Source organism: Lissotriton helveticus, chromosome 9 (genome assembly GCF_964261635.1).
Source record: "Lissotriton helveticus chromosome 9, aLisHel1.1, whole genome shotgun sequence".
Lineage (NCBI taxonomy): Eukaryota > Metazoa > Chordata > Amphibia > Caudata > Salamandridae > Lissotriton > Lissotriton helveticus.
Genome location: NC_136070.1, coordinates 691,047,638 through 691,068,963, shown reverse-complemented (window position 1 = coordinate 691,068,963; position 21,326 = coordinate 691,047,638). Strand labels below are relative to the sequence as shown.

Below are 21,326 nucleotides of genomic sequence, written 5' to 3'. Positions count from 1 at the left end.
AGGTGAACAAATTGAAATAAAAGCAAATAAGGAGAAAGGATGTGGAAGAGAAGAATAATAGGAATGACAAATAGGAAGAGAGGAATGGGAGATGAGAAGGCCGAAAAAGAAAGAGAAGAAATGGGGTCAGAGGTTAAAGAGGAAAAGACAGAAAAAGGAAAAAAACTAAAGAAACAGAACAGGAGAGAAGGGAAAGAGAGTAAATATTAAACAAAGGGAGGTTGACATGTAGCCGGAAGGCTTCAGTCAAGAATGATGGAATACATATCCAGAAGAAAGAGTATCATGTGGAGACGGGGAGCCGCAAAAGAAAGACAGACGGCAGAGCCCGCAAAGACATCTGGAAACGACCGGAACCAATAGATAAAAAAAGATGAAGCCTAGTAAGAGATAGCACAGGAGAGGGAACTGACAACATAGAGTGGAGAAAACATAAAATGATGCAAGTAAAACAATCCAACAACTGTAACAAGGGTATTTGATGGGAAGATTAACACTTACCAAACAATGGAAGTGACTGTAAACAGGAGGAACGGGGTGGGAAGGGAAGAGAAAAGAAAACATCAGGAAAATGAGTTGGTACAAGGAGGGCGACCTCTGTGGAGAAAAACATAGGTAAGTGGTAAGAAATAGTTTCCAAAGAAGGCAGAAAAACTACAACAATCTGAAATAAAAACAACAACAGGACTTAACTTACAACAACAAAAGGAGACGAATGTCTTCAGAACATTAGAATGTAAAAGCATAACTCAGAAAACTTAAGACAAAACAAAAAGAGACATTTCTCAGGACCCTCCAAAGTCCATCTCATCTCCTTTATGACGAGAAATAAATTGTTGCAGGTCTTCAAGACGATCAAAGGAGTAGGTGCGTTCTTTGTATGTAACCTTAAAAAAGCAGGGATGCACCAGGCCGTATCTAGCGTTCATTAATCGAAGAGCCAGGCGGAGAGACAGAAATTCTTTGCGACGAGCAGCAGTTGCACGGGCCACATCCTGGGAGAAGAAAACTTTTTGACCGGACCATAACATCTGCTTTCTGAGTTTAGCCGCCGTGAGGACCATTAACAGCTCAGTGTATTCCAAAAATAGAACAATTATCCCTCTAGGGCGAGCAACCATTGAGGTAGAGGATGGACCTCCGGACCTGGGGTCGATGCGGTGTGCACGTTGCAAATTGAGATTGGTGCCGTCTTTGAGGCCAACAATTTTAGGAATGTGAATTTTCAAAAAGGCGCGCATTCAGATCCGTCTTCTCTTTCAGGAATACCGTAAATTCTGAGGTTGTTGTTCCTATTGCGATTTTCTAAGTCCTCCGTTTGCATTTTGAGGAGAGCAATTTCTTTAGACATAGCTGTGACTTGAGGAATCACATCCTGATTATCACTAATTTTCTGTTCCAACGCAGATACTCTAGAATCTAAGCTGGACCATTTTGTTTCTAGCCTTTGAATGGTAGCATTAGTGTCGACCACCAAAGGCTTAATAAGCTTGAGCTCTTCCATAAGGTCCTCCATGGTAATGGGTAGGGGAGATTTGGTAGGAGAATTGGGTTCCCTCTTTTAGTGCTTGGACGAAGCAACAAAGTTAGAGTCCTTGCGGAGAGAAGACATATTTGTTGAGGTACTCTTCTGACCAAGGTAGGAAGAGGGCTCCATAAAGGTGAAGATAGAGGTTTTATTGCAGCCACGGAGATAAGTAATGTGGAGGAGTTGGATAAACAACCTATAAAAAACAACTAAAAGAAAAAATGCAACAAGTCTTTATCATATAATCTTGCGTCAACAGCTAATAAAGCATTCAGAAGTGTCTTCAATAATAAAAAAATGATGGTGAGGAGTTAGAATCAGCCCAGAGGGTACCAAAAGCAGCTAAGAAACGTCGAGGAGAAGACAGGCAGTGAGAAAGTTCCTCTAGTAACCACCGCATCCAACTAGTAACAAAGTGCCTTCTTTATCAACTCACAGATGAGAGTAGCACTGAATACATGACGTCCAGGCTCAGTCACAATTGTCTCATATAAAAGGCAAACCAAGTCAATGAAAGAGGCCTCAGATAAAAAGTATCACTTCTGGTGAAGTGAAAAACTGGTCCCACAAATGGCTTAATTATATGCATAGGAAGCGGTTCCAGGTTGTATGAATGACCATAATGAAAGTCTCCTCAAATATGTGCGTGTGGGGGAATTATCTTAAACCGTGGAAAAATCCATTAACAGCAGGCTTTGTTGTGCATTATCACTTTGCTACAGGCTCTAAAAGGAAAAATGCAGTATGGCCCCCAAACCGCACTGCAAGCAGCGTGGAAAAATCTGTAAAGAAAAGCAGCGTCCCGCCGCGAACAAAATGGCGGGCGCTGCCGAGAATGTTGAAGGGAGCGTGGCGCGGAGGAGACTGGGAGATAGAGAGCACCAAATAAGGAAAGAAAAACGGCTACCTGTGCCGAGGCAGTCAGTCCATTGCCCCAGGGAATCAGCAAGTCCGCTCCGGTTACCGAAAAAGTCCTGCTCGAAACGCGGAGCCTCAGCCAGACGCGGCCATCTTGTGGCAACTCAAGCCATGCCACCCCTGGCTTCTGATTCTTAAAAAGGCTTGTTAGTCCCTCCTTAGTACCACCTTGTCTTCATTTGTAGCCTCCCATGGCGACTGGCCCTTTTACTTCGGGTGTTACACAGTATGTGTTATTTAGTCTTGTAAACACTATTTTCTTTATTGAGTTTCTCTTACTGCAGGCACGACGTGCTTTGCTTACTTTCAGCGCGCCATGTGCGCTTTCTCTTTTCAAGCAGCTGGGCAGGTGCTACAATTGCATCAAAAGTAAAGAAATGGAAAAAAAAGTTTCTATTTCTTTGCATGCTGAAAGTGGCTGGCCGGCTTCCATTTGCTTTGAAACGGACCCTGATAAAACACTTTATTCACATGCAAAAACGAGATTTCTTAACGGTGACTTCAAAAACACAATGGGTGATACATGTCAGCGATGCTGTCTCTTTACGTTTTACAATTTGCTTTATTTTGCATTCCTTAAAAGTATTTGTTTTTTATAGGTGTATTTCTGTATAGATTTCTTGCAATGTATTATTCTTGTCTAGCGCATACTTTGGGGGAGTTGAAGTTGTAGGGGAACCTAATGGGGAGAGAACGGCTAGGGCGGTCGACCTCGTAGCTGGGGAACCGGGTTCAAGTCTTGGCAGGAACGCTCCACATTCTGTGATCTGGGCAAATCACTTAATCTCCCTTTGTCTAACAAAAATTAATGTGTCTGTATGTAAGGTAACTGGTGCTCATGTAGGGCGCTCTGATACCTTTGGGTCTAGTTCGTGCTATATTAAACTCCACAAAAAACAGAAATGGCGGGTCACCATGGAGCTCTTGAGCTGAGGTTAAAGTCAGGACGAGTTTCACTTGGTGGCTGCCAGTTGCTCATAAATATTTTCAGACTACACCCACATTTAATCCTTGGCCTCTCTTCACAGAGCGATGACCATACACTTGCCAATTGTAGTTGTGATTCCATGGCCGAGTGTTTGAAGGAGCAGCCCAGCTATTGAAGTATGGACAGTGCCAAGTGGAAAAAAAATCTAGTGCTGCACAGTGGTAGATCCTTTGCAAAGGCCATCATTCCATTGCAGATTACTTTATTCTTGTATTCAGCTGGGACAAATGAGGTGAAAAGTTGCCCAAATACTACTAATTTGTATTAAAACGTCACAACAGTAAAATAATACTGCCAGAGAACGTGCTGCATGATGCAGCATATTTATCTTTCCATGAGACACAATTTAGTCCACCATGCCACATAATTTGAACTCCCCATGCCACACAATTCCTTTGGAACGGCTCTTATCTGTTCTGGCCCGTTCAAGTACTTTATGCTATTGGAATAAAGAAATTAACATTTTCCTCTTGGTTGTTTCCAAATCTGAACCTGAAGATGAACTAAAGTTGTGTGTATTTTGGAAAACCCTCTTCTAACCACCTTCCTAGACTCCCATTACGACCACGCCCACTGCTCCACGTCCTCCCATCACTCCCTCCCTCCCCCACCTCACTCTCTGTGAGAGCTTAATGTCTCAGACCAGAAGTATCCCAGGAGTCTCTGCTGTGATACAGTAATCAGGTGTAATGTTTTACCAACACTACCCTGATATGGCGAAGGAAGTTGTCATAATTCAGGTGTTTTCATGCTAGTACAAAATAAATAAAGAAGTTTGGGAGGATTAGGAAAGGTTGTGGTAAGGGCGGATGCATTAAGTTTGAAGTTGGAGTGATAGAAGAATGAATTGACAATATAAATGTGTGTTTATTTATTAAGATTTTTTTCTGCAGTGCGATCAAGGAAAAGAGTGGGTTGGAGGAGACCCAGGCAAATATATCTGGTATTATAAATAAATACCCATACACATTTCAATATATACCAGAAGTTGTTTGGTCATTCCAACATTTACCAATGTAATCAACAGAATAATACAATTCTTACTGCATCTGGGAATTAGCTTGTGTGAAGTCAGGTATATTAACTCTTTCATGTATGCCAAAACCTTACCAGAAATTGTACACATTTCATCGCTCACTGCACAATAAACAGGGACACTGAAATTATGTGCTTATGCTGTTGTGGCACTTACCACATATACATAGATTTGCAGTACTTGCCACATAAGCCTTCATCTTCTGCAGATAGCGCACATTTAGACTAAAAAACGTTTTTAGATCAAAGAGATCTAATGTTACTAAAAACGCTGCCACATATTTGGCCACTTAGCAGAAAAGGTTAACATCTCATTCTTCAATTGCTAGTGACTCTATTTAGTTGTTAAACTGACACTAACGAGGTGTAACCTTTACTCCCATAAATTCATGTAAAAAGGACAAAGACAAAAAAGACTGCAGCAAATTGTGCCGCATTACGCCTCATAATTTGCCTTTTTTGGAGCATAATTCAATCACCTCTGCCCCATAATTTGGTCTTCCCGCCACATAATTCCATTAGCTCTAAGAAGTAGAAAAAACTACCCTTACCATTTATGCTGACATTTTCTCTATGCTCAGAATGAAGATTACCACCATCAGGACATTCACGCAGAGAGTACTGCATTGACAGCTAGAGAGACTGTGTAGTCAAAATTCCGGGTCCAGTTGCCCAGAGTTGCTCAACGTTGTCTAATTTTTTAAGGTTTGGCCTGGACACAGTTTTAGCTGTCTCGCCAGTCTCAATTAGCGAAGAAATCCTGAATGAAAATGCCTACATATATTCACACATAAAGAGACACTGGGTCATCCCTCTTCATTCATTGGTCTGTTCGGCTGTCAATCACATTTTGCTTCCGCCAACCACAGCATCCGGTAATGGATCACCCATTTTAACTACTTGCCGTTTGGCATTGTGATTGACGACATTCTGCCTAATCCACCTAAAAAATGTGCCAATGCATTTTACGGTCCATTCTTTATACTTTTATACATATTTTGGTCGACTTCGTGTGTTCATATTATGTCTTTGGGTTACAGTAATACAAACCCTATAGTGCATTTTCTTTGGACCAATTTTAATCATATTTCCCTTTATTCTGCTTTTAAAATTGGCCTTCTGCAAATATGCAAAGTGCACCAGCCTGCTAGGAACACCCATACTATTCCATTTAAATTAAATGTGATGGCTTTAAAAAAAAAATCTAAACTATTTATTGCAAGCTTATGTTCACCACAGTTAGTTAGAGCAGCATGTTTTCTTTTTAGGACGAGCCTACCAATTGGGGCAAGCGTAACAAGCACATAAGGAGTCGTGCGCCTCCTATTGCTTACCATTGGCTAGCTTTACAGTCTGTCTTTACTTGCTTACTTTCTACTGGACGGCTTTCCTTGTTTCAGCCCACCCTTCTTGTGTTTGTTTCTCCCCTAGAGCATAGCCTCTATGCTATTTCTTTTGATTGTCTGGCTTTTATGATTCCTCTGTTCGCTGTCAGGGAAATACGTTTTTCATTTTTAGATCAGTCCTGAGCAGCGCATGCCCTGCTCTGTGAGGCATGCTGTATTCAGGTAGGGACTAGAAGCCTCGCCCACTCTCCACCCATATTTTTCATTGGCTTGTGTCATTGTTTACTGTAAACTGTAGCTGTTCACTGGTCAAAAGACTTAGTAGTCCCTCCTTAGTACCGCCTTGTCTCATTTTGTAACCTCCCCCTGCTTCGTGTGCTGTTACTTAGTAGGCTTTAATTACAGCCTATGAGGTCTATTTTCTGAAGTAACTTTGTCCTGCCTGAGCAGGCAGGACACGCTCTCTCCTAAAGCTTTTTTAGTTTGCACTGCAAATTTGTGCTATAAAAATACAATCGGTCTCGATTTGCGAAAGTTTAAGCTATTGGCATTGTGAATGACAATGCCTTTTATTTATCTGCTTTTAAAACAACACAAAAATAAAAGGCATTGTCATTTACAATGCGAATAGCTCAAACTCTTGCAAATGCGCAACCTATTGCATTGCAAATGCTTGTTTTATTTGGGTTTCAACTAACAATTGTGTTTTACTTGTTAATGTATTCTGTCTCATTTATTTTGTATATATGTTTTACTCGTGTAGAGAAAGGAATCTGATTCTGTAAGAATATTTGTGGTTGTTTCTTGATTGTAGTTTGGATATACGTTTGTCTGAGTCAAAGTTGATGTGGCTGTAATTGGTTGATTTATATCTCTGAGCAGTTTCTAGAGGTTCCTTTGTTTGTGGTGAGTAGGATTATAAAAGTGCGAAGATTCAGTAACTGGAGGAATGCATAAAGGAATGCTCTGGTTGGGGTGTCATGATCGAAGAGAATTTGTTAGTATGGATAATATATTCACTCTAAAATGTATGCTGATAAGCAAGGCAACATCTGAGCATTATAATGAGCATAATTTACTAGGCTTAGACAATAGTAAGTAAATCTAACTCTGATGTGGCTGATGCCTTGATTCTTAAAGTTATTATTTTTTCCTGGCGAATACCAATGCAGATAGCGAAGAATGTGAATTAAAAAACCATGTAGAAATATTACATATTTGTTGTGTTTTATAGCAATACTTCAAGTTTTAGGATTGGATTAGATACATCCATGAATTTGAGGATGTTTTAATGATATTTCTCTTCTACAGTATAGTAATTAAATACCATCTGTTTCTCATCCCCACAAGCTTTCCTCTAAATGTAGCTCTCACACACTTTTTTTTCTCCTACAACTCTCTCATGCTTCAGATTCCTCATGTTGGACCTGCCGGAGATGGAGAGTTTTGTCAACCTGCACAAACATTTACCCATCAAGCGACAGGTATGTGATGCCAGCTATCTGTATGTCTAGTGTTAGAAGAATCTAATTATCATTAGCAACCCACTCTTGGCTGTGAGGTATAGAGAACCATCACAAGTTAAAACTCAAGTAAATGAGGGCAGTCTTATTTTTCTTTTTATGCGCTGACTAGTTGTCATTTTTCCCCAACTTTTCGAAAATAACTAATTGTCAATTCTTCAATCTTGTTGTGATATGTGGTCATCTATATTTGGGAGGAAGAGGAGAATTCCAGTCCCTCATACAATGTCCTCTAATCTAGAACCGGGAAAATAGGGGAATACTGTTCTGCACTGACTAAAGCATACTTTCAATGGGGTCTGTAGGAAGTTACAGGGAGCATGCACTCATAAGAGCAAGTGCCCGCACCCACCCGAAGGTGGCATGCTTCCTCAGTTGGCTTGCTCCTGGTCGGGCTGGCACTACAAAGTGCCCAACAGGTTCCACGAGAGGGCTCTTCTTCGGACATCTTTTAATCGCCAATGGGTAACTGAGGTGTGAGTGTGTTTCCAGTCAGTGGTCGATAAGATTGAAAAAAGGATGTGTATTAAAGATATAGATTTCTTATATGCCTGAATAACATGGATTACGTCCTCATTATCAGCTTGATTTTATCTATTAGGTATTTGGGTTCAGCATGTGCATTATACACCTGCCTTGAACGACACCAAAACTGGATGTCAGACAATGTCCTTATGCTTATCTCCTGGAAACAGATTTCTACATCTTTAGAACTTTACTCATGAAGAAACTTATTCTCTCCATTTTTGATTTTCGGAAACTGTTAAATCTCTTCACCTCACACTTCATACTACCTAAAACGTCTGTTAATTTTTTTATCTACTCTCTGATAACAAATCCATCGAGTGCTTCAGAACCAGTTGAAACAGCTGTTTAATGTGTCATTTCTAGATTAGCTAGCTGCCAGGAATTGCATTTTGCCAGGCACAACTGACTAGTAAAATCCACATTTTTATCTGGTCTTTGAATCAGTAGCTCTCAAAATGTCTACTTGATGTGAAAAAAATTAATCTGTGACTATGATGTTCTGTTAAAGGTCCTTACAAAATTATAGTTTGTTCTGTATTTTTTTTATAGTGTTATGTTTGCCACTTTTGTATACTGGAACGGTGAAAGCAAGTTTTTTGTAAATCGCCCTATTACTCTGTGGCGCAAGAGCATTATATAAGACTATTTAATAATTAAGTACATGAATAAGGTGTTATCAATCTTTCTAAAACTCTAGGTGAAGTCAAGTCCTGTGTTAATGTAAAGGGTAATTTATTGAGACCTGATTTTAAGTGGTAGGTACTCCTCAGTTAATTTAGCTGGATTTTGTTTAGTGCCAGAGAGCAATACCAGGTACAAATTAGGCATATGGTGCTTTTCAGAGCTGTGCATTGCAAGTTGTTACGAGTGACACTGAGGGCCTTTTGTAAAATGCTTCTGTTTGTGTAATCTGTGTTCCATTATCGATGTTTCTCATTTTAGCTAACCTATTCTTTTTGTATCAGTTTTTTATTTGTTGCCATCAAAGTTAGGTACCTCGTACTTTCCTTGGTCACAGAATGCAATGTTGTTTAAATTCTCTTCAGACGGCGATCACATGCATGGGCACCCTAAAAAAGAACATGGCAGATGAGGATGCAGTGAGCTGCTTAGTGATCGGCACGGAAAGCCAGGAGGTATACATCCTTGATTCAGAAGCGTTCACCACATTGACACAGGTAAGATGTTATGTGAGGGTAGACCAAGGTAGGCTATTCAGTTTTTGGTACTTAAATGATCTGCTATATTGGGAATGTTATTGCCCAACTCGTTTTCTTATCTTGCATTGGATCATATGAAATGAGGTCACCCCACTTCAATTTACTCAGCGGCGGTTCCTCCACTATGGTGAAGGAGCGTCTCTTGCCCCCCCTCCCCCCCCCTCCCTGCTTCCCCACCCCCACCCTGCCAGCGCCTTCCAAAACTTGAAAAATATATCGGGGTCAAAACCTATTATATTATCGTTTTATTTTTCTCCTAAGTGACTGTGTGCTGAGTCTTGGGGGTGGGGCCTGGGGTGGCAGTACTGGAGGGGGAGTGGTGGGCACTGTTATCAGTGCTCATGACAGTTTGGCAGGCCGGCCAAACCGTCATGTCCACTGAGGCTCTCTGCAACCCGAGCTGTGTTCCTGGGTTGGAGATAGCAGGCACAGGCTCCTAGTCTGTCTGGGAGTGCAAATTCACTGCACTCACGCCAATCCCAAAGCTGCTTTCATGCATGCGAGCATCTTCAGGATTGGCCGCAGGGACTGCAGTTGAGAGGAGCAGAAGAGCGCGAGGCTGGAAGGCAAGAAGTTTTTTTCTTTTTCTCAGTTGTACCCCATCCACCCAGACTCCCCCCTTCTCTGCCCCGCCTCCTTCCCTGAGATGAGCTGCTCCTGCATTTTCCACTATTGCCATACAGATCTGATTATACGGCATGGAAATGTAGGACTTTGCCTTTCCAGTAACCACTAATTTTCAGTTTGCAATTAAGTTATGGGTCTCTGCAATTTTGTTCTTTTTTTTAACTCTTTTTATTAACATTGCTCACAATATCATACAGTTCAGGACAATAGTCATGTAATATGTGGTGGAATGACATTTCACAATACAATGAAAGACTGACATTGACACAGATGGGATTGTCAATACTCATAGATCTAGCCCTGGCCCGCCCCCCAATGCCCTGTATTTCTTCCAAGGCCCCCAGGCTTTTTTCCATTTCTTTATGCAGCCCCTGGACTTATAAATAGTTTCTTCAGCTCTCTGGCACCAATCTAGATCTCACACCCACTGGTCCCACTGTGGAGGCGCCTGCGCCCCCTCAGCTACTTGCAATACTTTCTTTTTGCTACCCCTGCTGCCATTGCCAGCCAGAGCTCATTGAGTCTGGACCAGTCCGTGGCTCCTTTCATCATCAACAATAGCCACCTAGGCTCTAGTGGGACCGGGGAACCCACTACCGCTGCCATTGTGTCCAGAACTTTAGTCCAAAAGGGGACTATCTCTGGGCATTCCTACAGGATATGGAAGAATGTGCCTTCTCCTCTACATCCCCTCACACATAGGGCCGATTGGCTTCTTCCCTAGGCATATAGATGGGTCCGGGGGTAATACACCCAGTGTAGAATTTTTAGCTGCACCAAACGGAACCTGACACGAATTGCAATTTCTCTGGGGCTCTGTAGTGCATCCTGCCAGTTGCCGTCTTCAAGGGCCCCTATGTCTCCCTCCCATCTTTCCAGCAGGGGCACTAGGGGATCAGGCATGTTGTTGATAAGTTTACGATAGATTGTGGAGGTGGGTTTTCCACTATGGGATCGAGGAGAAGCCTGTCCTCCATAGGGGAATACTACGAGATTGGTCTCTGCAATTGTTGAAGAAAACATTTCTTAGAAAAAAATTCGGCCTTTTGATTTGCACAGTATATTTCCATCATGTCTGGTGTCCGATTTCAATGGAATAGTTAAGAGTTGCAGCATTTATAATGATGTCAGTATGATTCTTATAGAAGGAATATTGGAAATATTATTGTTTGATTTAGGTGTTTATTCCCACAGGTCAGCCTTGCTAGTGTCCCTGTGTTTCTTGATGTCACTGGCCAGTATGATGTGGAGTATCGTGTCACTGTAGCTTGCAGAAATGGAAGCATATACATCCTACGCAGGTGGGTATGAAACCAGTCCTGACTCGCGCTCTTTTTATTTCTCTATAACACTCCAGTAACACTTTTCAAAAAGCACATAGGGCTGTATCATTAAATCTCCGCAGACAGCATCTTGTGAAAACGGTCTGTTGGCTTCTTACTGAGCAGTATAACAAACTCTACCCGTCAGCAGCAACAACTGTAGGATGTTGGCAGGTTTACAGAAGGTCCTGCTGAAAGATACTTCGCTAAATGGTATTCATACAGTTATTAGCACTCAGTGCAACTCAATAAATATAAATTGAACATTATCCAGAATGCAAGCTGTTTTTAAAATAACACATCAAATCAAAGGGACACTAACTTTCAAAAGGCTGTTAAAAACTTAGGGCCAAATGTATCAATTCCTGGTGTTGCCCTTGCTTTACACAAGGTGATGCAAGGTCAACACAAGCCTTATGTCACATTTTACAAGCCACAGAAAGCCACCTTGCATGGTCCTGCATGGCTTGGTAACTGTTGAGTAACACATGGCAGTCCAAGTCGCTGCCTAGCATTACTTTGCACCAGGAACATGGGTGGAGAGTGGGTATTCCCAGCCATTCACCCATGCGTTGTCACAATCCCAGATTTACTCAGAGTACTAAACTTGGGAATGTGTCAAAATTGTACACCATTTCCAGATAAAGGCTCAACGAGAATAAATAGATGTTCGAGGCATGTGGGCTGCTGAATTCACATCTTATGCATAGATCGCAGCCTAGTGTTGGGTCCGGATGATTGCATGTTGTTGTCCTGGAAGAGTCTTCGAAGTATCACAAGATAGGTGGCTCCTCCCCTGGACTACAGTGCGCATGGGCATCCTCTACATCCTCAGATTGTTTTTTTCCGCCATTGGGTTTGGATGTACTTTTCTTAACTCCAGCTCGGAAACTTTTCTGCAAGGCCAAAATGCCTTCGGGGTCGTCAGTATTGTTCTTCAATCGGTGCCGAGTTCTTGTTCCAGTTTATTTCGAAGCAGGACGTCGAAGAGCGCCGCGTGGCCTTTTTCGACACCAAAGGCCCGATCGTCGGTGGAACGGAGTCCGTTCAAGCGATGCCCCCTTTGTGATTCCAAATACCCGCACAATGATGTACACCCGGTGTGCAACAAGTGCCTATCACCAGAAGATGAACCCGTCGAAGAGGTAAGGGACGACGTGTCCCCCATCGGAGCCGTCGATGAAGACTCGAGTGATGAACCAGGCCCAACAGTGGGCCTAAACAAGACACTCTTAAACTTTCCAAGGCTCCGGTCGAGGCATCGCCGAAAGGCCTTAGCCAAGATCGTATTCAGCATTCTATAGCCCCGCGTATCGGCCCAGCTAAGAATATGTCACAGGAGCCATCGGTCGCCCAAACAAAAGCGAAACCGAAACTCGCCGAGGGACATTCGAAACCGAAACTGCTAAAGTCAGCCATCGGATCGAAGAGTGCAAGCACATCGGAATCGACGTCGAAGACGAGTGTCGACGACACTAAAAGGTCAACCGCAAAGGGTGTCGATCCGAAGATTGGTGCGCTAAAGTCCTTCGCTAAAGCCAAATACGTCGAACCGGCGAGGTCGGAGTCGACAGACAGCGACACAAACAAAGGACTCGGCTCTCAGAAGGCCCTCGAACCGAGGCACCGGGTCGAAAAACAACAGCTCCTCAAACCCCTCGAGCCGAAAACAAAAGGTGCCTCGAAGGAGCAAGTCGAATCGACAAAAAAGAGCGCACCTCCTACGCAAGCACCACTGTCGACGCAAAGTAAAAAGCACGCCGACAAGGCAAAGTCTGTCGGTCCCATATCGGCGCCAGGACAGCAGCCGCCGATAAAATTCGGACTGCCCCAACAGCACGACCTAGGGCTACCGATCCGAAAAAAGGGATCGAGCATTCCAAAACTGTGACACTTGGAAAAAGGAGTCATCCTCAAGACGCAAGCGTTGTGTATCCGGAGCCCTCCTATGAGGAACAGTCGAAGATCCATATCGACGCCGACACTGGTACACTTACTATTTATCAACGAAAAATCAGGTCGGAAAATCCACTGGAATCCTATAAAATTCCACTAAAAAAGAAAAGGGACTCTTCTACATCGCCTGTCCTTTTTGAGAGTGTGCAGTACCATGACCAGGACACTTATGCATACTCACCCACACGCTCTACTGAGGAGCTAGGGTACAACTATGATGAACATGCTGGTGATGTTGGACTTGTCGGCGGCTTTTGACACCGTCCCCCATGACGGCCTTCTCGTGAGACTCTATGAGATAGGTTTGCGGGGGACGGTGTTCGGCTGGTTTTCCTCCTTTCTAGCCGGCCGCCGGCAAACGGTCTGGGCCTCGCCAGATTCCGCCGCAATGCCGCCTTTGGGAGTCGGGGTCCCTCAGGGCTCGATTTTGAGCCCGACCCTATTTAATATCTTTATGACTCCTTTGGCGGCGTTGGCGGAGTCATTTGGGGCCCAGATCGTGTCCTACGCGGACGATACCCAGCTCCTCTTCTCATGTACGAGAGGAGGAGATTTTGATGGGGAGAGTATCCGGGATTGCCTTGGGGCTGTTTTCCATTGGTTCCAACTGAACAGCCTCAAGTGCAATTCCGAGAAATCTGAGGTACTCTTCTTTGGGTGTGATACCGAGCCAAATTGGCAGGCCTGGTGGCCCATTGACATGTTTCCTCCGTCTTGTTCCTCCAAAATGGCTAAGAACTTGGGGGTCAAGATGGACAATGGGCTTACCTTAAAATCCCAGATTCTCGGGGTGTCGGGCACCTGTTTTGGCCTCCTCAGGATGCTGCGGAGGTTCCTTCCCCTGTTGTCTGAGGAGCACAGGAGGCTGACGGTACAGGCTCTTATCGGGTCCAGGTTAGATTATTCTAACATCCTCTACCTGGGCCTGCCAGAGTACCTGCTGCTCCAAGTGGTGCAGAACGCTGCCGCAAGAGCCATTTTTGGCTTAAATAGGCGGGCTAGTGCAACGGGGCTGTTGAAGACCTTGCACTGGCTTCCAGTCCGGAAACGGATTGCCTTCAAGGCTCTGACCCTGGCCTATAAGGCCCTTCATGCGTGGGAGCAAAATATCTTCAAAGGAGACTGACTTTTTATCATCCGACTAGCTCTTTGAGGTCGGAGTCTCTGTTCCTGGCGGTTGTTCCGCGAGTGAAGAGAGCCCGTTTGGGTGGTCGCTCCTTTGGTTTACTTGCACCGCAGTTGTGGAACTCCCTGCCGCTCTCTTTGCGGGGAGCAACCAGCTTACTTGCCTTCAGGAAGGGCCTTAAAACGTGGTTGTTTACTCAGTAGATCTTATTTTGTATGCTTTTCTGGTTTTCTTTTTCTTTTTTTCTTTTTCTCTTCCCCTTCTTTTAAACGTGTTATGTTATTATGATGCAGCTCTCCTTTACTTAAAGCGCCGGGATACTCTTTTTGAGTCGCCGTGCGCTATACAAAAGATTAAATAACATAACATAACATAACATAACAATATAGTTACCCTGCGGACAATGATCAAGATGACCAGGCTCAAACCTGGACAGACACTGCTGACCAGGGGGAGTCACAACCTATCCCTGATACTCCCTCTTATCCTGGAAAGACTTCACCCACAGAGGATACAGCGGCGTTTAGCGCACTGATAGAGAGGGCAGCACATAATCATGATGTGGACATGCATGCTGACCCAATTGAGGAGGATTTCTTGTTTGACACTTTCTCCACTTCCGAGAAATCAGTTAAAACATTGCCAATGTTAAAAGGTGTTCTCAAACACGCAGGAGACATTTTTAAGGAGACCACCAGAGCAAGGGTTATTAACCCCCGAATTGAACGAAAATACAGACCGGCGCCTGTGGACCCTACATACTTTAAGGGACAGTTGCCGTTGGACTCTTTGGTAGTCTCCAATGCTCGTAAACGTGCCAACTCCCAAACTACTGGTGATGCTCCTCCTCCAGACAAAGAGTCTAAAGTGTTAGAAGCTTCTGGGAAAAGGGTGGCTGCACAGGCAGCTAATATCTGGAGAATTTCCAACACACAGGCCCTATTAGCCAGATATGATAGGGCACATTATGACACATTAGAGCAACTGCGACCACATTTGCCTGATGCCTACAAAGAAGGTACGGAAACACTTATACAGGACGGGAAACTCATATCCAACGCTTCCATTAAATGTGCGCTGGACGTAGCTGACACTGCAGCCAGGGCCATCATCACTAGTGTCATGCTCAGAAGGCATGCTTGGTTGCGTATCTCAGGGTTCAAACCAGAGATTCAAACAACTTTATTAAATCAGCCTGTAAACCCTGATTTCTTATTTGGCCCAGATGTAGACTCCACCTTAGAAAAAATTAAAAAGGACACTGAGACAGCCAAATCTATGGGGGCCTTGCAGTCTCAACAATTCAGAGGTGGTTCCTTTCGTCGCTCCAATAACAGAGGAGCTTCAAGAGGACAGGCGTCCCAGCAGACTCAATACAACAAAGGGAACACGCAAACCACCTATACTAAAACAAGCAGAGGTGGATACCGTGGCAACAGCAGTAAAGGCAGAGGACGAGGGAATAACAACACCAGATCCTCCGCCAATACTAAGCAGTGACGCCTTGTCGCTGCCCCCGGACCACATAACACCGGTCGGGGGCAGATTACAACAGTTCCTGCCAGTCTGGGAAAGCATTACCACAGACAGGTGGGTAACACAACTCATTCACTATGGTTATTGTCTAGAGCTAACATCCACTCCACCCAACATACCCCCAAAACACCGTCCTATGTCCGCAGAGCACATACACTTATTGCAGCAGGAAGTTATCAGCATGCTGCAAAAAGGGGCCATAGAACTCGTCCCTCTAAAGGAACAGGGTACAGGGGTGTACTCTTTGTACTTCTTAATCCCCAAAAAGGACGGGTCTCTCCGGCCAATCCTAGACCTCAGGCCCCTAAACCAATACATCTTGTCAGAACATTTTCACATGCTCACTTTACAGCAGGTTCTACCACTCCTCAGTCAGGGAGACTTCCTCGCTACCCTAGACTTAAAGGATGCGTATTTCCACATACCAATACATCCAGCACACAGGAAGTATCTCAGGTTTACCATCCAAAACCAGCACTACCAATTCAAGGTACTGCCTTTCGGGGTGACCACAGCCCCCAGGGTGTTTACCAAGTGCCTAGCGACAGTGGCTGCGCACCTACGGAGAAACCATGTTCACGTCTACCCCTATCTGGACGACTGGCTCATCCAAGCGAAGTCAGCCCAGCAATGTGCCAGTCACGTGTCCCGCACTATTCACCTCCTACACAGCCTCGGATTCTCATTGAACTACCCAAAGTCTCATCTTCAGCCAGCCCACGTACAGCAGTACCTGGGTGCCACAATAAACACTCTGGCGGCGAAGGCGCAGCCAAACTCAGCCAGAATCAACAGCATTCAGTTACTCATTCAAAAATTCAGACCACAACACTCGCTCACAGCGCGGGTGTTTATGCAGTTGATAGGCATAATGGCCTCCTGCATCTTCATAGTCCCTCACGCACAGCTACAAATGCGTCCGCTCCAGGAGTGCTTAGCACGGCAGTGGAACCAGGCTCAGGGACAATTAAAAGACCTAGTGTTGGTGACCGGTCGCGCATTACAACTCTCTGCATTGGTGGACACCACAAAACCTTTGCAAGGGACGACCGTTCCAAGAGCCTGTACCACAAATAGTGCTGACAACGGACGCATCTCTCCTAGGATGGGGAGCGCATGTCCTCCATTACACAGTGCAGGGACTATTGACGACACAGCAAAAAAGGATGCACATCTCCCTGCTGGAACTGATGGCAATCTTTATGGCAATGAAGGCGTTCAAGGTACATTTGTGCAACAAAGTCGTGTTAATCCGGACGGACAACATGACTGCCATGTACTACATACAGAAGCAGGGAGGGACACACTCTCCACAGTTGTCCCATCTAGCGCAAAGCATGTGGAAGTGGGCCATTCAGAGGAACATCTTCCTCATGGCGGAACACCTCCCAGGCAAGGACAACCAGATAGCGGACCTGCTCAGCAGGCACAGCCACCAGATGCACGAGTGGGAGATACATCCCTCAGTGCTGCAGCCGTACTTCCAGCGGTGGGGTCACCCAGAAATAGACCTCTTCCCAACAAGGGAAAACGCAAAATGCCAAAGCTTCGCCGCCATGTTTCCACACCCGCAGTCTCAGGGCAATGCGATCTGGATGAACTGGTCAGGCAAGTTTGCGTACGCTTTTCCCCAGCCCCGCTCATACCACTAGTGGCACGCAAACTGCGACAACACTCACTGACACTAATCCTGGTTGCTCCAACATGGGCAAGGCAACCATGGTACACCACGTTACTGGAACTTTCCGTGGTTCCTCATCAAAGGCTGCGATTAACACCCAGCCTTTTAACGCAGAGCCATGGCGACATTCAGCACCCAGATCCGCAACAGTTGAACCTTGCGATTTGGCTCCTAAGGTCATAGAGTTCGGTTACCTAAACTTGCCTCCCGACTGTATGAATATTATCAAAGAGACAAGGAGGCCTACCACCAGGGCATGCTCTGCGGCCAAGTGGAAGCGATTTGTCATCTATTGTAAAAATAATGACATAAATTCGCTGGATGCATCTACTCAAAACATCCGCTGGATGCATCTACTCAAAACATCATCTGTTACCTCCTACATTTACACAGATGCAATCTACCTTACAGCTCCATTTGTATCCATTTAGCTGCAGTGGCAGCATATCTTCAAAACAGGCAACACCTTTCCCTCTTCAGGGTACCTGCTATTAAAGCTTTCCTAGAGGGACTCAAACGAATCATTCCTCCGAGACACCCACCTTCACCTGTCTGGAACCTCAACGTGGTTCTTACCAGACTAATGGGACCACCTTTTGAACCGCTACACTCCTGTAAGATACAATTCCTAACGTGGAAAGTGGCTTTCCTAGTTGCAATTACATCACTCAGAAGAGTTAGTGAGCTGCAAGCCCTAACTATTCAGGAGCCATTCATACAGGTTCACGCTAATAGGGTAGTGCTGTGAACTAACCCTAAATTTATGCCAAAAGTGGTGTCCCAGTTTCACATCAATCAAGCTATAGAACTGCCAGTATTCTTCCCTAATCCAGATTCCGTGGCAGAACGAGCTCTACATACCCTTGACGTGAAAAGACCTCTCCTCTACTATATAGACAGAACAAAACTTTTCAGAAAGACTAAACAACTGTTTGTTGCCTTTTCACCACAGCACAAAGGCAACCCCATTTCCAAATCAGGTATAGCTAGATGGATTGTTAAGTGCATACAAATTTGTTATCAAAAAGCTAAACGCACATTAACAGTTCCCCCAAGAGCGCATTCAACACGCAAGTTAGGGGCATCCATGGCTTTCTTAGGAAACATTCCTCTAGAAGACATATGTAAGGCAGCCACATGGACTACCATACATACATTTACCAAACACTACTGCGTAGATGTACACTCCAAACAGCAGGCAGCTGTAGGGCAGGCTGTACTCAAAACTCTTTTTCAGACTGCTGCAGCTGGCACGGGCAACCGCTGCTAAGAGGGGACTGCTATACATTCTATGCATAAGATGTGAATTCAGCAGCCCACATGCCTCGAACGGAATATGCTACTTACCAGTATGCATCTGTTCTTGGCATGTAGGGCTGCTGATATTCACATCGCTCTCCCTCCTCCCCGGTGCCTGTCGCAGCTGTAGCATTCAGAATTAATCTCTAGCATGGACATCACTTACTGTATCATACTCCTTCCCTGCCACAATGGCGAAAAACAATCTGAGGATGTAGAGGATGCCCATGCGCACTGTAGTCCAGGGGAGGAGCCACCTATCCCGTGATACTTCGAAGACTCTTCCAGGACAACAATATGCTATCATCCGGACCCAATACTAGGCGGCGATCTATGCATAAGATGTGAATATCAGCAGCCCTACATGCCAAGAACAGATGCATACTGGTAAGTAGCATATTCCTTATTTCTCCTCGTCGTTTCGTCTTTTTAAGTGTGCTGCATTCTGCAGCTCCCTTAGAAAGAGGAAAAAGCCTCTGAAGATTGTTTCTGTGCAGGAAGGTATCCCTTCCTACGCAAAAGCAATCCTGCTTGCAACACAGGCACTCTTGCACCATGGCGCCAGGGTGCCTGCCTTCGTGCTAGGCATCACATAGTGCACCAGTGCGGTGAGAGACAAGAATGTGCATTCCTGCCCTCTCCATTTGACGCAGAAAGTTGTCTTGCTGAATTGTGCTCCATCAAATATTGATGAATCTGGCCTGAAATAATTAAACCATGAAATATTCATTTAATCCAGTTAAGAAAGGTTCACAAGTCTAGAATCCTATGGTTTTGTTTTCTAGTACTTGTCTCAGGAAATGCCTCAGTAGTTTTGGTGGATAATTTCACGATCCCAACAAAAACTGGGCCAAGTGATTCAGATGCATACCATTCAATTTAATAGCGTTATATTTTCGAAGTATGTTCTTATTACAAAGGGAAATAAAATGGTAGAAGTTGGAAAGCTACAGTCCACTTGTAATTCCCAGGGAACACACAGACACAATCAAAGCACTTCTACACCACTATTGTTGATCTCCTCTTTGCATCCTCTTTAACAACCCTCATAACACATGACTGCTTATTATGATGAATATACATCCACAACACTAAGTACAGTTGACCACAAATTCTTAACATCTAGGTTGTTTTCTTTTTACTGTATGACTTCTTTGGTTCTTGCCCACCTCCTTCTGGACTGGTCTCAGCTAACGCTGGCAGAGCCGCACCCACATTTCTGCATTGACTTACACATTTTCATGAAAGTGCTATATCAGAGGCTACTTTACCTATTTCCTGGCTCTTTTTCATGACGTAGTCCAAGGTTTATTCGCAGAGAAGCACGGGAAGCTTGCCACGCTACTGTCCCTTTTCCTCTGACCCTACAGTGTATGTGCAAACACAGTTGATTCACATTCCACCATTGAGGATTATTCAAATATTGGACATCTTTCAGGTTTCAGCGTGCCTATATTCAATACAAGAGATAGAGAGTGTAAGTAGGAGAGTGAATTAATTTGTGTCGCATGAAATGTGTAGATACTCCACACCAATGCACATTAAGCCATCTGTGAATATTAAAGTGTCCCCTTCCTTTTAGAGATTCCAAGCGGCCTAAATACTGCATTGAGTTGAACTCTCAACCAGTTGGCTTGGTGCGAATCCATAAGAATATTGTGGTGGGCTGCTCCCAGGAGACGCTGCATGGTTATACTCAGAAGGTCAGTACTAGATGTTCCACCACGCCTTCTGCCCAGACTCCATATGTTCACTGTTCTTCTCTTGTGTCCTTGTCTCCATTGCTGTATGGTAATCCACAGTTTTCCTCTTTTTCGCTTTCTCTGTCATTAGCGCCCTCTCTGTCTCTTTCTGCCCATTACTTTCTCCCTATCATTCCCTTCCACATACCTCTTGGTCCCTTTCTCTTGCTCATTTGCCTGAGAATATTTTACTGCAATTCATGTTGTTTCCTTTTGGTGTTGCCTTTGTTCATACTCCCATCCTCTTCCTATTTTCTCCTCTGTTTCCATATCTCCCACTACTTATTGCTTAATTTCCCCTTTATTTCCTTGACATATGGTATGCTTTGCCCCATCCTTGGCGCTTCAACTCTATTTTGCTATATGTTCCATTTTTTTAATAGGGTCTTAGCTGTGGGGCAGAGGGTAATTTGCCTCTGATGTCCATCTTACTATGGCTCAGCTAACTGTGCCATGTACAGCTGACTCAGCAGTTGACTCTCAGTGATACAATGATGGGTAGTCACAGGGTTCCGAAGGTAGTCTGGGGTGCACAGACTCAAAACAGAACAATCACCCTGCAATGCAAAACTGATTGCCTAACCCAATGCTTTTCTTTAGAAAAGAAAATGGGGGTGTGGCCAAGCAACATGGCTGAGAGGATGTGAGCCCTTGAGCTCCGAGTCGACCTGCCCAATAATCCTATCTGATCCTGCAGTATTTCAAGTGCAACCAGCTCCAAAACTTAGCCAGTCGTGCACAAACACTGCGTGACTCCAGTGGAGGTATCAAGAATCCGTGGCGGCCATCCGAGAACGACATCACGGGCGTGTGAGGCCTGGGCCGCCCGTTGCTAAAGGGTAACTTGCCTCGTGGGTGGAGGCAATAGCGGGTCGCGGTCAACGCCCCTGCTGGTGAGCCTAGGTGAGAGTGCTGTTGAATTAGAGATCCCACTTCGAAGTGGAGACACCT

At 44.6% G+C, this 21,326-nt stretch overlaps 1 protein-coding gene across 2 annotated transcripts in view; it reads left to right on the top strand.

Annotated features, from left to right (window-relative positions):
- The window catches only part of BBS1 (Bardet-Biedl syndrome 1), a 541,250-nt gene that overhangs the window by 98,422 nt on the left and 421,502 nt on the right, over window positions 1-21,326 (top strand). For both annotated transcript variants that reach the window (XM_078660785.1, XM_078660786.1), the window contains exons 7-10: window positions 7,227-7,299; window positions 8,913-9,044; window positions 10,908-11,014; window positions 20,216-20,336. In XM_078660785.1, coding sequence (XP_078516911.1) covers window positions 7,227-7,299; window positions 8,913-9,044; window positions 10,908-11,014; window positions 20,216-20,336 — 433 coding nt within the window. The remainder of the gene's footprint in view (window positions 1-7,226; window positions 7,300-8,912; window positions 9,045-10,907; window positions 11,015-20,215; window positions 20,337-21,326) is intronic.